This window comes from Schistocerca serialis, chromosome 1, assembly GCF_023864345.2.
Source record: "Schistocerca serialis cubense isolate TAMUIC-IGC-003099 chromosome 1, iqSchSeri2.2, whole genome shotgun sequence".
Taxonomy (NCBI): domain Eukaryota; kingdom Metazoa; phylum Arthropoda; class Insecta; order Orthoptera; family Acrididae; genus Schistocerca; species Schistocerca serialis.
This window is the reverse complement of record NC_064638.1, coordinates 318,729,959-318,746,813: the sequence shown is the minus strand read 5'-3', so window position 1 is coordinate 318,746,813 and position 16,855 is coordinate 318,729,959. Positions and strand designations below refer to the sequence as shown.

The window sequence follows — 16,855 nt, the reverse complement described above, 5'->3', positions numbered from 1 at the left end:
ACCCCACCAAGTGAGGTTGCATAATCATTAGCACACTGGATTCACTGTCGGTAGGGACAGTGGTTCAAACCTCAGTCCAGCCATCCAGATTTAAGCTTTTCTTGATTTTCCTAAACCACTCAAGGCAAATACTGGGGTGGCTCCTTTGAAAGGGCACTACTGAGTTCCTTTCCCATCCATGCAAAAGTCAGAGCTTGAGCTGTATCTCTAAAGACTTTGATGTCGGTGGAACATTACACCCTAGTCTCTTCTTTCCTTTCTCTTTCTCTCAACCTCTCAGTAGAAATAGTAATTCATACAGGAGTCCCTAAATGGCGCTCTTATGCAGCAAGAGCATGATTGTTTCCCTGCTGTGTTCAGGTATGTCAGTATGATAGTGCGTAGTTTCATTAATGCTGCAGTTGTTTACAGCTCATCCAACAATATGAAAAGCAGTGGCGAATCTGTCCCCTCCTACTCTTAGCCATTTTCTCTCTCAGACAGTGCAGTGTAGATGAAGACTTGTGGTGTAATACATTTGATAAGATTTTAAGCAGAAAATGATGAAATCACAATACTAACCATTTGTGTGAAATTGCAATTATAAGAGATTTTACTGTGTAATTCTGAAGTGATTCTGTATATACGTATGACCTTCTTTGAATTAGACACAATGACAGGATGTATACGACTGGGGAGATCTGGGATAAACCTGGGAATTTTTTCATCGGGGAAGAAACTGGGAAAAACCTGGGAATTTTTTAGAATTCTGGGAATTTTTCATTGTTTTAGCTTTCAGTTAAATTTTTGTAATTTTGACTGGTAAGAACCAATCCTCTAACGAAGGAAATTAGTGTATCTTGCTACTGCAGAATAATAATGCAGCAATAAAACATGAATGAGAGAAAAAACAAAAATAAAACTTTAGTTGCAAAGGAAATGCGCCATATACAACAACAAAACACAGTGCTCATACAAGCGTCTGCCAACAGCAAAATGTGTCAAAGCTTTAGGAAGACAATGCAATGCTTTATAGTAACAAGTTGCCTCCAATGAGTGTGACATCACAACTGTTTACCTTAGTTTCGTTTGAGCAGTTGCGAATGGGCTCTTGCGCATGCACTGTTGAGTTGCATATGAGTAGTACCTTCTCCTGCTTCTGGATACAGAAGTGTGACTGTTAGCTGTACAAGCAGCAGCAAACAGCCAGATGTTACCTGGAAAAATTTAACTAGCGCACCCTAGCTGCCAGTTTCACCCATGCGCACCAGGCCTGCATGTAGGGGTCGGGAGGGGGGCGGGGGCATTTGATATTGGTACGTTGTGAATTATATTCTGTCGTATTATAAAAATGACCATTTGTGCCAAAAAAGTCTTGTTATTTTGATGTGTGTTACAATGGCTGCAATATTAGGAAGGCCTATTTCATTTTATGTAGGAGACAGTGACAAAATAGACATAATCAGATCGAGAAACCACACAAATCTTGAGTACTATTTCTGTTAACAGCTCTTTAACTGGATTTTTCATCTAGCAAAACATTTGACGAACTTTGATGAAGTAATAGATTCTTTCCCAGAAAGGAAAGCATGCCGTGTAAAGCTATATCAAGATTAGAGAGAAAAAAATGCTAGGACCTAAGGATTGAACAAATGTATACTGTCTTGTGTGTTTCTTGTCTTTACTGGTTTTATGTATCCTATATTTAATTTTATGTCACACAAAACAGCAAGTTATTAGCTAATAGGCAATAAAGAGTGCACATTTTCTGAAGAGTTATTGTTCTCCTGCTTACAAATAATCCAATCCAGTATTAATTGCGAGTTTTTTTTTAAAGAGGGGTAGGCTGTCAAACCTGTCCTGAATATAATTTGATGGCATCCATTACAAAATATACATGTTTAAATTCCACAGAATGAAATACAGTGACATGCAATAGAATAATACTGTGTGAAGACACAAGGTGCTGCACTTTGGCACACCTAAATAATAAGTCTTACATGTCCGCGAACATATATGTTTTATGTATCAGTCTCTTCAGAAAGGTGTGTACTACAAAATGAACATATTTTTGAAAAGTCCTAGCTCAAACACTCATGGGAGGGTGTGGGGGCACTATCTAGTATTGCCCCAGTTGGAAATATCGTAAATCCGAGGGTGATGCACAAAGCAATCTGTGTTATAGTGGGGAGGTGGGTAGCCTCCACCTGACCTGTGTTTACGTTTAGTAATTTTGCTGTACCCTTTTCGTTTACTGGTCTTGTGTCAAATAAAAACAGAACAGATTTTTGTGGTCGGTAGCTATCAAGTGAATCAAAATACATTCACATAATTACGGAAGGCTAAAATGTATTGTTAATATTAATCACCTTGCAGAACAATGAGGTTTTTATGTTGGTTTGCTACAGAAATTTGGCTTTTATTAATCTTTTCCACTGAGGCAGTCAATTTATTTGAAATGAAGTGTTTAATTTGACACTATTGGCTAGTTTCAACTGTTTGCAGCATTTCAAGTGCACATTTTCATCTTCTAGTACATATGGCATTACGCCGTAATACAGAACCAAACATGAGATAATACCAATACCGGTACTCCAAGGAAGTTCACATCATGAAAAGCACACTGAAAAGCCTACTTCATTGGGGATCTGGACATAGGAATGTGCACTTTAAGCCAGATCATGCATTTTAGTTTGATTCATGGAATTCCGATGCTCTTGGAGTATGCTCTGATGTCATGTTTCTTTTATGACATAATGTAAGATCTTTCAATGTTTTACACATACGAACATACGGGCTTCCTATGTCATCTTAGCTGCACAAATGCAGTGACACCTATCTGGCTCTCTCTGGCAAGTGGAACAAACCTGTTTGTAACAGGTTGCGGGAAAATATTGGGAATGGTGGTTTGAAAAGCATTACTTTCAAAGTAAATTTCCTTTTACGCAAGATGAACTATGTGCGAGAATGTATGATGAATTTGTTATATCACAGAGCATTTGACTCCCATTCAAAAATCAACTCTTTGATGACGAGCCAGTTAGAAGAATTTTGAGATCAGAAGATCAGACATTTATGTTGTTATTAAAAATTTGACTGTCACATTTGTGTGATGTATCTTAAAGTGTAACACATGCAAAGAAGATCAACATTATATGTGAAAGCTTAGCTTCTCTTGCAGCTTATTAATCTTTGAGACCAATATTATATGTGAAAGCTTTGTTGTTCTTGTAGCAACACTATAAAAAGTGTATTTAAATGGGAAATCTGGAAAAAATCCAGGAATTTTTTCCTTTGTCCGTGTATGCTCCCTGAGTACGGAAAGCTCTGACTAAATGTAAATATCTTACAAATAACGAAGACCACTCACAGAATAGCTACCCCCCCCCCCCCCCCCAAAAACACACACACACACACACATATGCACCTGTGCAAGCTAGACACATATCATCTGTATAGCAGTTCAACAGGTGAACAAGTGTGGGGTGGCAGTTGTTTCAGATGGGGGTGGGGGGTGGGTAGAGGGAGAAACAGGAAGAGTGTTTGGGGATAGGTACCTAGTGGCTCAGAATGCCCAGCAGATGTGCTGGATAGGAATGCAGAAGGGAAGGTTATGTCGGCAGATGCACTGGCTGGGCATGTGATAGACAGGTACTGAAGTTGGTGAGTGTGATGCATAAGGGTGGTGATGACAACATGAAGGTGTTGATTGAGAAGGGGTGACAGGACAAAGGAAAGGGTAATTATTTGATAGAAGGTGTGGGGTGAGTGGGTTAGGGGTGATTGAGGCCAGGAGGATTATGGGAGGGAAGGACATATTGAAAGGATAACTCTCATCTGCATGGTTCAGAGAAGCTGGTGCTGGAGGGAGGGATCAAGGTGGCATGGGTTGTGAAGCAGCCATTGAACTCGAACATGTTATGCTCAGCAGCGTTTTGTGCCATGGGTGGTCAGCTTTGTCACAGCAACTATTCATTGTGGTGGACAGCTGGTTGGCTGCCACACAAACATAAAAAACTGTGTAGCAATTGCAGCAGAGTTGGTACATGACATGGCTGCCTTTACAAGTGGCCCTGCCTCTGGTGGGATAGGATAAGCTTGTGACGAGACTGGAGTAGGAGGGAGATAAACTCAGAGGAGAGATTCTGGGAGGGATCTACGGATTCACGGGTAGTTTGAGGTACTGTTGGACTTCTGGGGTGGGATCACTAATGGTGGAAATTTAGGTGGAACAATCAGTTGGCAGAAGCCGCCTGTCAATAACTGTGACATCGTGATGGTGGTGGGACCTTTGTCTGCAGGGATGATTATTAAGTCAGGATTGGTTTTGAGGTTGTGAATGGCTATCCTTTCTTCTGAAAAGAGGTTTTTGTTCTTTGGCAGGGACCTGGAGAAGGCTGATGAGGCCAAGTTAGAGGTCAGGAATTCCAGGAAGGTGGGTAGGGGGTGGTTAGGTGGGAGAGGAGGGGAGGGGCAGAGTGTTACTTTTGGATGGTGGTATGAACTGGAAGAGGCCAGCTTCAGTGGTGGGATTAGGCTGGCTTTGGTTGAAAGGATTGGTAGCACAGAAGTGTTTCCATCCTAGGTATCGGGAGGAGGAGAGGCTTGGCTTTGGGTAATTGGTTTGAAGAGTTGGTTGATAAGGATGGATATTCTTTCAGTGGGAACACAGTAACCAGCAGCAATGGGTTTTCCAGGATTGTTGGGTTTGCACATTTTGGGAGGCGTGTAGAATGTGGGTGTGTGGGTAATTGTTGAGTGAGGAGGGAGATGGACTCAGTGGAGAGGTTATGCTCTGGGCTTAAAGATTTCAGGATTTGATGAGTCTGTCTAGGTTGACTTGAATGTGGGACTGAAGATGAGGCCTTTGGATAGGAGTGGAACATCTCCAGAATTGAGCTTTTAGGTAGAAAGGTTAATAACAGTGTTTTGGATTCTGAATTTCATGGAGTGTTGGGAGAGAGTTTTGGAGGATGTGACAAATAGAAAACTTCTGCCAGGCAGGGTCTGGGTGCTGTGCAGTATTGGTGAGGGAGTTAACTGTAGGCAGGATAGGTGTTAAAGGATCAAGGTGGGAGTAGGATGTCACCACATTGGATAATTTATAGGGATGATGTCTGGTGTGCTGTTCGTGGTGTCCGAGGGCTGGAAGGGCTTCGATTTTGGATATGTGGTGTATGTAGTTGAGATTGCACAGTAACAGTATCTCCCATCTTTGAAGTCCAACATAATCTTCATTCCCTGCTGAAATCCTGAACAATCTCTCCATTGAGTCCATCTCCCTCCTCACCTCCAACAATTCCCGACACACCCATATTCTACAGGCCACCAAAATCCACAAACCCAACAATCCTGGACAACTCATTGTAGCTGCTTATTGGGTCCCATTGAAACTATATCCACCCTTATCGACCAACTCCTCCAACCAATTACCCAAAGCAAAGCCTCTCAAATCAAAGATATTATTCACTTCCTTCACCAACTCTGTGTCATCCCTGCCCCTTTACCACCTGGATCCCTAGTTGTCAATGTTAATGCCACTAACATATACACCAACATCCCTCATATCCATGTCCTTAACACTATTGGATACTCTCTTTTACAGTGCCCTCATTCCTTGCTCATTAACAAATATATCTTCAAATACAACTGTTTCCATGGACCATCTAAAGGAAAACTTCCTGACCTCATAAAATCCCAAACCCCTTGTCTGTATCAGGCGCATTGATGATATCTTCATCATGTGGACTCTATGCCAAAACACCAGCATGTTGTGTAGGTTTAGTAGTCGAACAGAATGCCAGTCCCTCATTTCTAGGCATGATGGCAGATATTCTGAGTCCTGGCAAATGGTGTGATTCAGCTGCTCCAGTCCAGGGTACATTGGGTGACGAGGAGTGTAGTCCTTTGTAGATGATTCTTGGAAAGTGCGAAGATAAAGGATATGTGAGGATATGGCATGGGAAATCTTTATGCAGACTATGATTGAGTGGTTGAGGATATGACCTAAAGATTTCAGGATTTAATGAGTCCAACCTCGTTGAAACTGGTTGTAGTGATGAAGATGAGGCCTTTGAATAGGAGTGGAACATCTGTAGGATTGAGCTTTTAGGTAGAAAGGTTAATACCAGTGTTTTGGATTCTGGATTTCATATAGTGTTGGAAGAGAGTTTGGAGAATGTGACAAATAGAAATTTTCTACCAGACAGAACTTCTCCCCCATCTGTTTTACCTGCCCTCCTCAATGCAACCTACCATCTTCCTGGACATTGACCTCCTCTCCAATGGCTTCAGCCCTGCCATATTAAACCCACTAACCACCAACAGCGCCTGTTGAGAGCATAGGTTGACTTAAGAATAGATTCTGAGTACTGTCTGGGTCAAGGGTATTAGCACAGTTCTATAAATGGTTAGGAGGTTATGTTAAGGCTAGACATCATGCTGTTCATACTAGTGGCTGTTAATAAATCAAATTATTTAAATCTTTAACTTAGGAGTGTGGTGAAGTAATACTGGCCCCAGCCATGTACCAATGCATTAGGCTCAATGTTTTTGGTATAATTAGAACTATCCCAAAAATTTTGAAACAACATTTAAGTAATTACAATTTTTAGGTATTATTTTCAAGGGTAAAGACTGGGGAAGTTCATTTCATGAATACCAATATACAAGAACAATGACAGTGGGTAGTGGAAGAAAGGTGAGATAAGCAGGAAGAGGGTTTAGGGATGGGTACATAGCAATTTGGAGGGGGCAGCAAGTGTGCTAGGTAGGGATGTGGGAGGGGAGGGTGCTAGGTGCATGGGCTAGGCATGTGATTTACAGATATCTGAGTTTGTAAGGCACAGTGTACTATGAAGATGATTTTGAGGTGTGAATTGGGAGAGGCTGACAGGATGAAGGAAGAGAAACTGTTGGGTAGAGGGTGTGGGGACAGGGGTTAGTGGAGACTGAGGCCATGTTGAAAGGGTAACTCTCATTTGCATAATTCATGAAAGCTCGTGCTGGAGTAAGGAAAAAACATGGCACACATTGTGAAGCAGCCTTTGAAGTTGACCATGTTGGGCATGGAAGCATATTGTGCCACTGGGTGGTCAACTTCATTCTTAGCCACAGTTTGGCGGTAGCCATTCATTCTGGTAGACAGCTGATTGGTTGTCACACTGACATAAAATTGTAAGCAGTAATTGCAGCAGAGTTGGTATACGACACGGCTGCTTTCACAGGTGACAGAGCCTGTGATGGGATAGGACGAGCCTGTGACAGGAGTGAATTAGGAAGTACTGGGTGGGTGAATCAGCAGGTTTTGCTCCTGTTTCCACCATGGGGATATGACCCCTGTGGTGAAGTAGTGGGAGGGGCATAGGGATGGACCAGCATGTTGTGTGGGTTGGGTAGTCAACAGAATACCACTTGGGTAAGAAGTCCAGGCATGGTGATAGATAATCTGAGCCCGGGCAGATTATGTGCTTCATTTGCTCCCATCCAGGATGTATTGGTTGACGAGGAGGATGCTCCTTTGTAGATGATTCTTGGAGAGTGGGAAGATTACAGGCATGTGAAGATATGGCATGGGAAATCTATCTGCACACTACGCTCAAGGGTGTGAGGATATGGCATGACAAATCTGTTTGTGGAGGTAGTGCCTGTCTATGAAGACCCTCAAGAAACCTTCAACATATTGGGCAAGGAAATTCTCATCACTGCTGATACACTGCCCACGAGTGGGCACGCTGTGTGGGAGCAGTGTTTTTGTGTGAAAGGGTGACAGCTGTTCAAACGCAAGTGCTGTTGGTGGTTAATGGGTTTAAACGTAATAAACATTTTTATTAGCTTGCCACATAACCAACACCACCTATTATTAGGAGAAGTCTGATTGAGTGCAAACACAGCACAAAAATCAGTAAAAGCATATAACTTAATAATAACATTTAAATCAAACAATGGAAACTCCAGGTTGGAATTTCAACAGTGTAGGAAAAGATAGATTGCAACTTACCATACATATGACAAACTAAGTTGCTGACAGCCGCAATTAAAAGACACTTACACATAAGCTTTCGGACACAGCCTTTATTGGAGAAAGAGAAACAAATTCCTTTCATACACACAAGAAAGCACATCTCAAGCACACGACTGCCAACTCTGGCAGCTCGGGAGAATGCAACTATCACGTGGGATAGATACAAAAATCTAGAGGGAGTGGGGAAGGGATAATGGTGTACGAAGGAGGGAAGAGAGGAGCACTGTCTGGTGGAATGAGCAGGACTAGACCAGATGCCAACAGGTGCAGCGTCAGGTGATTGTGGGACAGGGAGGTAGGGAAAACTGAGCAGAAAAGGAGAGGAGCAGGGATAGATGGGTGGGTGCATTGGCAAAGGGTGGCAGATAAAGAGGGTGGGAGATGATAATGGAGAGCAGGTGATAGGGTAGAGGTGGTGGAAACTGTTGAGTGAAGGGAATGGGGATAGTATGTTACCATAGGTTGAAGCTGGGATAATTATGGGAACATAAAATATGTTGTAAGGATAATTCCCATCTGCACAGTTCAGAAAAGCTGGTGACGGTGGAGGGGAGGGGATCCAGGTGGTTCAGGTAGTGAAGCGGCCACTGAAATCAAGCATGTTATTTTCAGTTGCATTTTGTGCCACAAGGTGGTCTACTTTGCTCTTGGCCACAGTTTGGCTGGTTGGTAATAATACCAACATGAAAAGCTGTGCAATAATTGTAGCAGAGCTGGTAAATGACATGGCTGCTTTTACAGGTGGCCCGGCCCCTGATGGAATAGGATAAACCTGCGACGGGACTGAAATAGAAAGTGCTGGCTAGTTGGATTGGGCAGATCTTGCACATGGGTCTTTCAGAGTGATATGATCCTTGTGGCGAGAGGTTGGGACTGGGAGTGCCATAGGGATGGACTAAGATGTTATGGAAGTTGTACGGGTGATGGAACACCACTTTTGGAGGGGCGGAAGGATCTCGGGCAGGATGTCCCTCGTTTCAGAGCATGATGATAGGTTAATCAATGCCTTGACAAAGGATGTGGTTCAGGTGTTCCAGTCCAGGAGAGTATTGGGTGACAAAGGACGCACTCTGAAATGCAGGTACTGTTTGTGCTTGGTGGGTTTACTGTAGATAGAGGTGTGCCGATGGAGCCATCAAAGAGGAGGAGGTCAAAGTCTAGGAAGTCAGCACACTGGGTTGAGGAGAACTAGGTGAATTGGATGAGAGAGAAGGTATTAATATTTTGCAGGAGTCAAGATCAGGTGTCTTGGCTCTGAGTCCACACTAGGTGTTTGCCATATTGAGATGCAAGGAAAGTCTCCTCTAGATGGCACATAAACAGGTTGGCATAGGAGGGTGCCATGTGGATGCCAGTGGCTGTGTCACAGATTTTTTTGTGTACCTTCCTTCAAAGAAGAAATAGTTGTGGGTTAGGATAAAGTTAGTAAGGTGTATGAGAAATGAGGTAGTAGGTTTGGAGTCTGAAGCGCATTGAGAAAGGTAGTGTTCAGGAGCAGTAAGGCCATGGGCATGAGGGATGTTGGTGTATAGGGATCTGATGTCAACAGTTGCAAGTAGGGATCCATGAGGTAAAGGGGTGGGGATGGTTGAGAGTTGGTGAAGGAAGTGGTTGGTTTCTTTGACATGGGAGGCTATATTACAGGCAATTGGTTGGAGGTGTTGGTCAGTGAGGGCCGAAATTTTTTCATTGCGGACACATCAACCAGCCACAACGGGCCTCCAGAATTGTTGGGTTTATGGATTTTGGGGAGCATGTAGAAGGTGGGTGTGCAGTATATCATAGGGGTGAAAGGAAAGGGATTTAGGGAAGAGGTTCTGTGAAGAGTCTAAGGCTTTAAGCAGTGATTGGAGGTTGTGTTGACCTCATTGTTGATAACGAAGGCTCATAAAGCAGTTATTTCCATGATATACCACTGTTTCATCTTGCCCACATGTTTGACCGCAGGACACAATCAGTAAATTACAGCAGCTTGTGTAGCAGTTTGTAAAATGAGTGTACTTAGTGCATAAATCAGATCTATCATGAATAATAAACTGACAAACAGACAGACACTCTGTTGAAAGTAAACTGAGAGACATGAAAAATTGATAATGGTACATTTGTGCATCATTTTAGAGAGTTAAGTTCATACACATTTGGTTGTTATTTCAGTGAGGTTGGAAAGATTGTATTTCAAAAACAACAGCAGCACCTGTTCTTTCCAGCACCTTTTCTTCCAGTTATTATTTATCTTCCTTTCTTTTGTATTATGTCATCTCCCTATACTGGTTTGTAAATTTATGCTAAACTACTTCTGTATCACCATCAAAGATTCAACATGGTTATAGTTCCCTTGATGCACTAAAAGGGTTCTATATTAGTGACAAGAATATAACTCAACTCCTTATACACAAATAAGATTTACTGTAGTTCTTCATAGAAAATTCTTGAGAGAGTGGATCTGTAATGACTGATTAAATAAGCTTGTAGTTTATGTCACTGTTGCACAAGAGGCATTTCTAGGACTTACAATGAAGGTTCACACGTACTAAATTCACATCTGTTTCCATTAAGTTTTCATGATTACTTATCTAAGCACTTGTAATAATAATCTTGAAGTGTGGTCAGAGTGTTTTCATTTTGCTACTTATTCTTCAGCCAAACCACATTAATATAGCTCAGATGTCAAGTCTTTAATGCCAAACTGGGTCTTCACTGTCATCTCACATCTTAAAGACATATTATCATATCTTTGCACCTATATAGATTGTCTGACTTCCTTAGACATTTTAACACATCTTGGACTCTAGGAAAGGCTCTTCCCATTGAAAAACCACACCTTCCAAGGTATTTAATATTTTCATATTAACAGAATCTTCCGTCGGTTCTTGGTAGAACAACATTATAATAATAAATGAAAAGCACCAGTTTGCTTTTTTTCTACAATATGTAGAACAAAAGCAAACTGGTGCTTTTCATTTATTACTTAATATTTGTCGAGCTGCCAGTTTAATAAGTGATTTCCTTATTATTATATAAAAACAAAATTGTTTCTAAAGTTTTCTCTCTCTCTCACAATACATGTTCCTGCACATGTTTTCATGTCAGTAACGATACGTAAAACATATAAACACATTACCCAATTTATTACTTTAACACACAGAGTAGTTTACATATTTTCACATGTCAGGTTGCTCTTAAATATCTTACAGAATTAGATCAATAAGATCTGTAGCTATTAGCATCACCTGGTGATAGTCAGTGACTTGAGAGTTTAGCTGCACTACATTAATCACACATGTATACTTCTTGTTATTTACACACCTGACACACACATTCACGTGCATATGCATACATAATTCACCCCTTGGCTGCAGAGTGTGTGAGCATCCATACTTTTTTTCAAATGCGATGTGATTCATTGGTACATTACACACTATGTATCCCTTATCACACATGCCACACAGTTTGTTTACCAATTTAATTTTTTTAATAGAGATATAATGTAGCTGATATGTATATAGAGATAGATATCCCAGATTCTAATACTGTCCTAAAATTTGTGTCTAAATGTTGTGAACTGTAATTTGATTCTGTTCAAGGCCACTTTGAGTAGTTTTATTTGTCATAGTTAGTCTCTGAATACCCTGCAACAAAGTAACTGGAAAACTTGTTTATAGCATTATCTGTAGAGGTCTGACAGAATTCAAATAGTGCACAATAAGATTTAGCGTAGCAATGTTATTGAGGCTGATATGGAGAAAATATTCTGTGGAAAAAATTAGGAAGTTGTGTGCTTATTCAGAGGCTAAAAATGAAAGCACAGACTGAATCTTATGATTTGTTGATTGCCACTTCAATACGCTGTATTCATATACAGCTTTTCTATTTTCTTTTTTAATTTTTTTTTAAAAATCAGTGTTGTGAAAACTCAAAATATTTGTAGAGCAGATACACTGTCTTGAGGAGGAAAGTTTATTTTTTAATTCCTGTATGACCTAGTATTATATGAGCCACCTCAGAAGAGTTGCACTAGTTTAAAATATAGTAAGAACTCGATTTTTTCAATTTATGTCTGTGTATTGGCAACCAATGTTGCTTGAGTTGAGGTGAACAACTGGAAGAGCCTGTTTTTAAACAAATATGCATGTAGAGGTAGAGGCAATATAGCAAAGAATGAAAAGAATGAGAGAAGAAATAAGATAAATGGTAATAGAAGAAAAATAATATAATTAATGTATGATGAGGCATAAGTACAGTGGCAAAGATGAGAAATATGACAATGAAAATAATTTATGACAATATAATGTAATTGGATAGATAAAAAGTTGAACCAGAAAGTGCCATTAGGAGAACACATCTATAAAAAAAGGCTCTACTTATGCAAGCTGTAGGATCCAGTGGCTCCTTCTTCCAGCAGAACAGTCGAAGGGGAAGGAAGAGGGATGAAGAGAAGGTAACTGGAGAGGTTTAGGAAAAGGGGTAGAGTTCAGAACTGGGTGACTTTTCCAAACTTTACCTCTTTTCCTAAACCTCTCCAATTCTCTTCCCTTCACCCCTCTTGCTTCCCCCTCATTTCTTCTGCCAGGAGAAGGAGCCACTGGCTCCGAAAGCTTGGGTAAGTAAAACCTTTTTTGCATGTGTGTTCTGCTGCTGCCACTTGGTGAGTAGATTTTTTATCTATCCAATTACATTGTACTGTCAAAGATGAGAAAGAGTTACAGAATATGTGACAATACATTGCTACAAACAATATCACTGTGTAAACAGCCACGTGTAAAAATTGTCTTGTATCAGTCAGCTCAGAAATGAGTGTTGCATAAAAATACTTCTGTCTTTCTCTTGAAAGCCTCTTCCTTTCAACTAGTTTGGGAAGAGATTTCTGTTGTCGCCATACAGTACCCAATAGCCATTTTTATTTCTTAGCAGAAACAACTGTAATTTAATATTTATTTCAGGCCTCGAGTAAATTTGATTTCTCTCCCAAAGTAATTATAGGTCAGAATTATTTTCCCTAGAGGTAACTGATTGCTTCCAGTTATCTTCTGAGGTACAACTGTTTCTTATTTATTGTATTATCATTTTTCCTACCCTTCTGCACCTTTTTGTTGTACCTTCGTCCCCTTTAAAATCTATATCATTTTCTCTTTCTTACCTTTTCCAACTCTTTCATAAATGTGAAGACAACCTCACTTTCATAACTCTTTTTTTTCTCACCCCCACTCACTTTCATTTTAGAATTTTATCTTACTTCCCCCTCTCCCCTCTCAGACTACGTCTTGGCTCTACCTTCTTCTTTCAGTTGCAGTCACTAATTGGTCACACTTGACAACCTTGTCTTTGCTGTATTGTATGTTTTGCATATATTTGAATATTTTCTGTTATTTATTTGCACTCTATTCAGCCAGAATATTCCACATTATACATGTGGTGTTGTAACTGCCACACACTTCAACTGCAATCTCACAGCATCCCAACACCCACTCACCTCCTGGCCTTCCCCCTTGCTTTGATACACCAGTAATGACTACCAAAACATGCCTAAGTATGTTTCAGTTTATTACATCACCTTTATTCTTCCTTTAACATCATGTTAGCTCTGGTGTTTTGTGATTTTGTGTTTAGAACCATAACCTTGAACTTCACAAGAGTCCAATGATTTATAAAGGTGCTACTGTAGGATTGTCAGCCTCCAGAACTGAAAGATCAATGTGGCTGACTTCCATGTGGAGGACCTGGTTTTGACTTCTGGTGGTGCTGGGGCTTTCCCCTGGTGAGAGTACTTGACCTCATGATGCCAGTTGAGGAGCTACTTGACCGAGCAGCAGCAACTCCTGGTCACAAAAACTGACAATGCTAGGGAGAACTGTGTGCTGATCCCACACCCCTCCATGCTGCATCTAGTGACGCCATTGGCACAGGATGACACTACAGTCAGTCGGTACCCATAGAGTCGTCAGGGCCTGTGAATGGAATTAGATTATTTTAATTGCTTGTTTCCTAAATTCAAAGTTGGAGTAAATATTTTTGATTAGTCAGAATGATCACTTGTTCATGTCTTAATTATTTAAAGCAATAATTAATGACATGAAGACTTGACAACGCTGTGGGAAATGTTTGAAAGAAAAGTTAAAATAGCAGGTTAGAAGCGGAATGTTTTTGCATTTCACTTCCACATTTTTATGTATTGACATTGTATTAATAATGTTTACACATTGGAAAGATGGTAAATTATTGTATAGTTTTTATCACGTTACACACTTAATGTCAAATGCACTTTACGTATCTACTTTCAGTATCAACTGTACCAAAATGTATTTCTGTAAAGAACTGCCATTGAGGCCAGTAACACAGATATTTTTACTGGTGTAAATCATATTTTTCTTTTCTTTCTTTTTCTAGCACAAGGTAGTGGAACACGTGTTCGCACATCCAGTGGTCGTGTAGTGGACCTGTCAAAACTGACTGTGCTGACTTCTGGGGCAAGCGGTATAACATCAACTACAGCCAAGAATGTACTAGGCACAACATCATCAGGCAATGTTGTCATGCTAGCTAGCACAAGCAATGCAAACACTGGTGTAAGAGTCGGAGGACAACAAGTGCTAGTTCCTGTATCTGGTAATCAGTCTTTTACTGTGCTGCCCCGACAAAGATCATATGCTGTTGTACCTAAAATATCTGTGCCTTCTTTAAAGTTGAGTAATGAACAACAGTTAAGCCACACTGGAACAAAGTTGCCTGGGTACACTGTGGCACCTACGCAATTGAGAAACACCCATCAGCGAGAAGAATCTTCAGTGCCACCAACAGTTACCTCAAAAGCTCGAGATGATGATGATACTCTGACACCTGATAAAATCCTGGAATTACCTATAATTTTTGCCAAGGATGGAGATAATCTGTTTTTGGATCCAAAATCAGAATCAGCCATTGCTGACACAGCAGCAGTTTCAATGAATTCTTGCACTACTTCTGATGTATCATTGCAACAGAAAGTTACTGTTGGTGACACTATTTCTTTCCCATTGGAAGACAGCGAGAGGGAGGGTGCACTTGAGTCTAAAACATGTAGTTCCGTTGGGAACATGCCTAATGTTTACATAATTAGGAGTAACAGAGGTAGAGGTCGGGGTAGTCGCAGGTATGTACCAAAAGCTCAGAGAGTACTTCAGACAACAAATAAAACCAGTCATATAACTGGAAATCAGAATCAAGGTGTCAAGTACACAAAAATAATTTTAACTAATAAAAATTCTCCTCTTAAGATAGGGGAAAGGGATGCCCAGGGAAAGGACATCCATTCCTTGCAGCAAGGAATTAGCCGTATAGACAGTGATCAGTCAAGTGATGAAATATGTGACAGCCCTTCTAATCCTATACATAGCTGAGAATATTGGTAGTCATAGATTGCAGTTGATGCCACATTTTTTTCCGTTCTGAGTCTCATCACTGTTTGAAATAGTTTGGACAAAAGAAAGATGTTATATGGCAATGGAAGAATCTAGTCTATTAAAATTAAGTTAATGCACTGTGTTGCTTGTCAAGTACTTCTCAGGTTATAGGCAGATATTTTCATACATAATTCAAACAGTATCATTAAACTGACCATTATTCCTTTCTTCATTGCTTCATTTTCTATAGTCTTTGAAATCTTGTAGTTTGTTTGACCAGACAGTCACTCAAAATGCCACACTGAAGGAGATATGAAAAAGAGAGAAAAAAGTGAGCAAATGGGAAAGAATTCTAATATTGAGACAAGTTAAAATGAAAACTGATTATATTACTCCATGAAGTATTTCATTGTCACCTGTTGCAGTGTTTTGTTACGATTTTGAACTTAAGTTTATTCTCCGTTCCTGTGTCCACATGTCATGGTGCTATCTTTGATAAGATGTCATCCTTTTTTTGTAAAATAAAGAATTGTTATTGTTGAAATTGCAGAATTTGTTTATCTCCCCCTCCTCCTCTCCCCTGACCACTGCCTAACCCCCTCCCCCCGAAGATATCTATAAAAATGACAAAAGGGTAGTGCTTTGGCATTTTATTAACTGCAGTAGATTATTAAATTATGTGTGCAATGCAGGATAGCTGGTTCCAGAGCTGGCAAAGGTGGGCAGCAGCCACGTAGAGAAAGTCTGAGAGTGTTTTTGTTTCATTTATTGATACATTTAGGGTACTGGGTAAGTGAGACATGGTTTTGTGATTATGATGAGCTGTGTACTTGATCAAGGGCTGCACACATCAAAAAGATGATGTACTTGTCATAGTGTATGATACTCTTGTAACTAGTGTGTTTAGAACAGCAATCATGCTTGATACTACCTATTTGTGTTCACTTTTCCATAATAGTACACACGAATTGACTTGAAGAGAAGCTTTTGTCTAACATGTTCACTGGGTAATGATGGAGGATGTAATAGATTGCGATAACAGCTTTGTGCTTTCCGTAAATATTATACCTCACATTTTGACCGACTGCCATGACCATAGAATATTTTAATTATCAGTCATACAAGCAAGGGAAAATATTCAGTCCCCTCCAGCAGGGGAGGGCAAACACATCTGTGTGTTCTTCTCGCAACACACAGGCGTGCAGAACATTTAGAGAAATTGTTATGACTGAGAATAGCAGCAGTTCTGTGGTAAACATTGCAAGGCCATGGGAGTTAGATATTTATAAGCTTATACACTCATCTTAGGAACATTTTGACCAGGAAGTCAATGTAGCAGAAAGAAAAGAACCAAGGACATGAAGAGATGGAGTATTCTGAAAGCCGTGAAAAACAAGATGGTACTGGATGGAAACCAGGGACAAGGCACTGTACACATTGAGAAGGGCCTTCACAAGGCATGTAAAAGAGTAACGCT

The 16,855-nt window shown here is 40.4% G+C and overlaps 1 protein-coding gene across 1 annotated transcript in view; it reads left to right on the top strand.

The window, feature by feature from the left end:
* Positions 1-15,922, top strand: part of LOC126469756 (KAT8 regulatory NSL complex subunit 3) — a 159,305-nt gene extending 143,383 nt beyond the window's left edge. Inside the window, exon 16 of the mRNA XM_050096976.1 lies at positions 14,387-15,922. Within this exon, the coding sequence (XP_049952933.1) occupies positions 14,387-15,375 (989 nt within the window). The 3' untranslated portion in view covers positions 15,376-15,922. The remainder of the gene's footprint in view (positions 1-14,386) is intronic.
* Positions 15,923-16,855: the final 933 nt, after the last annotated feature.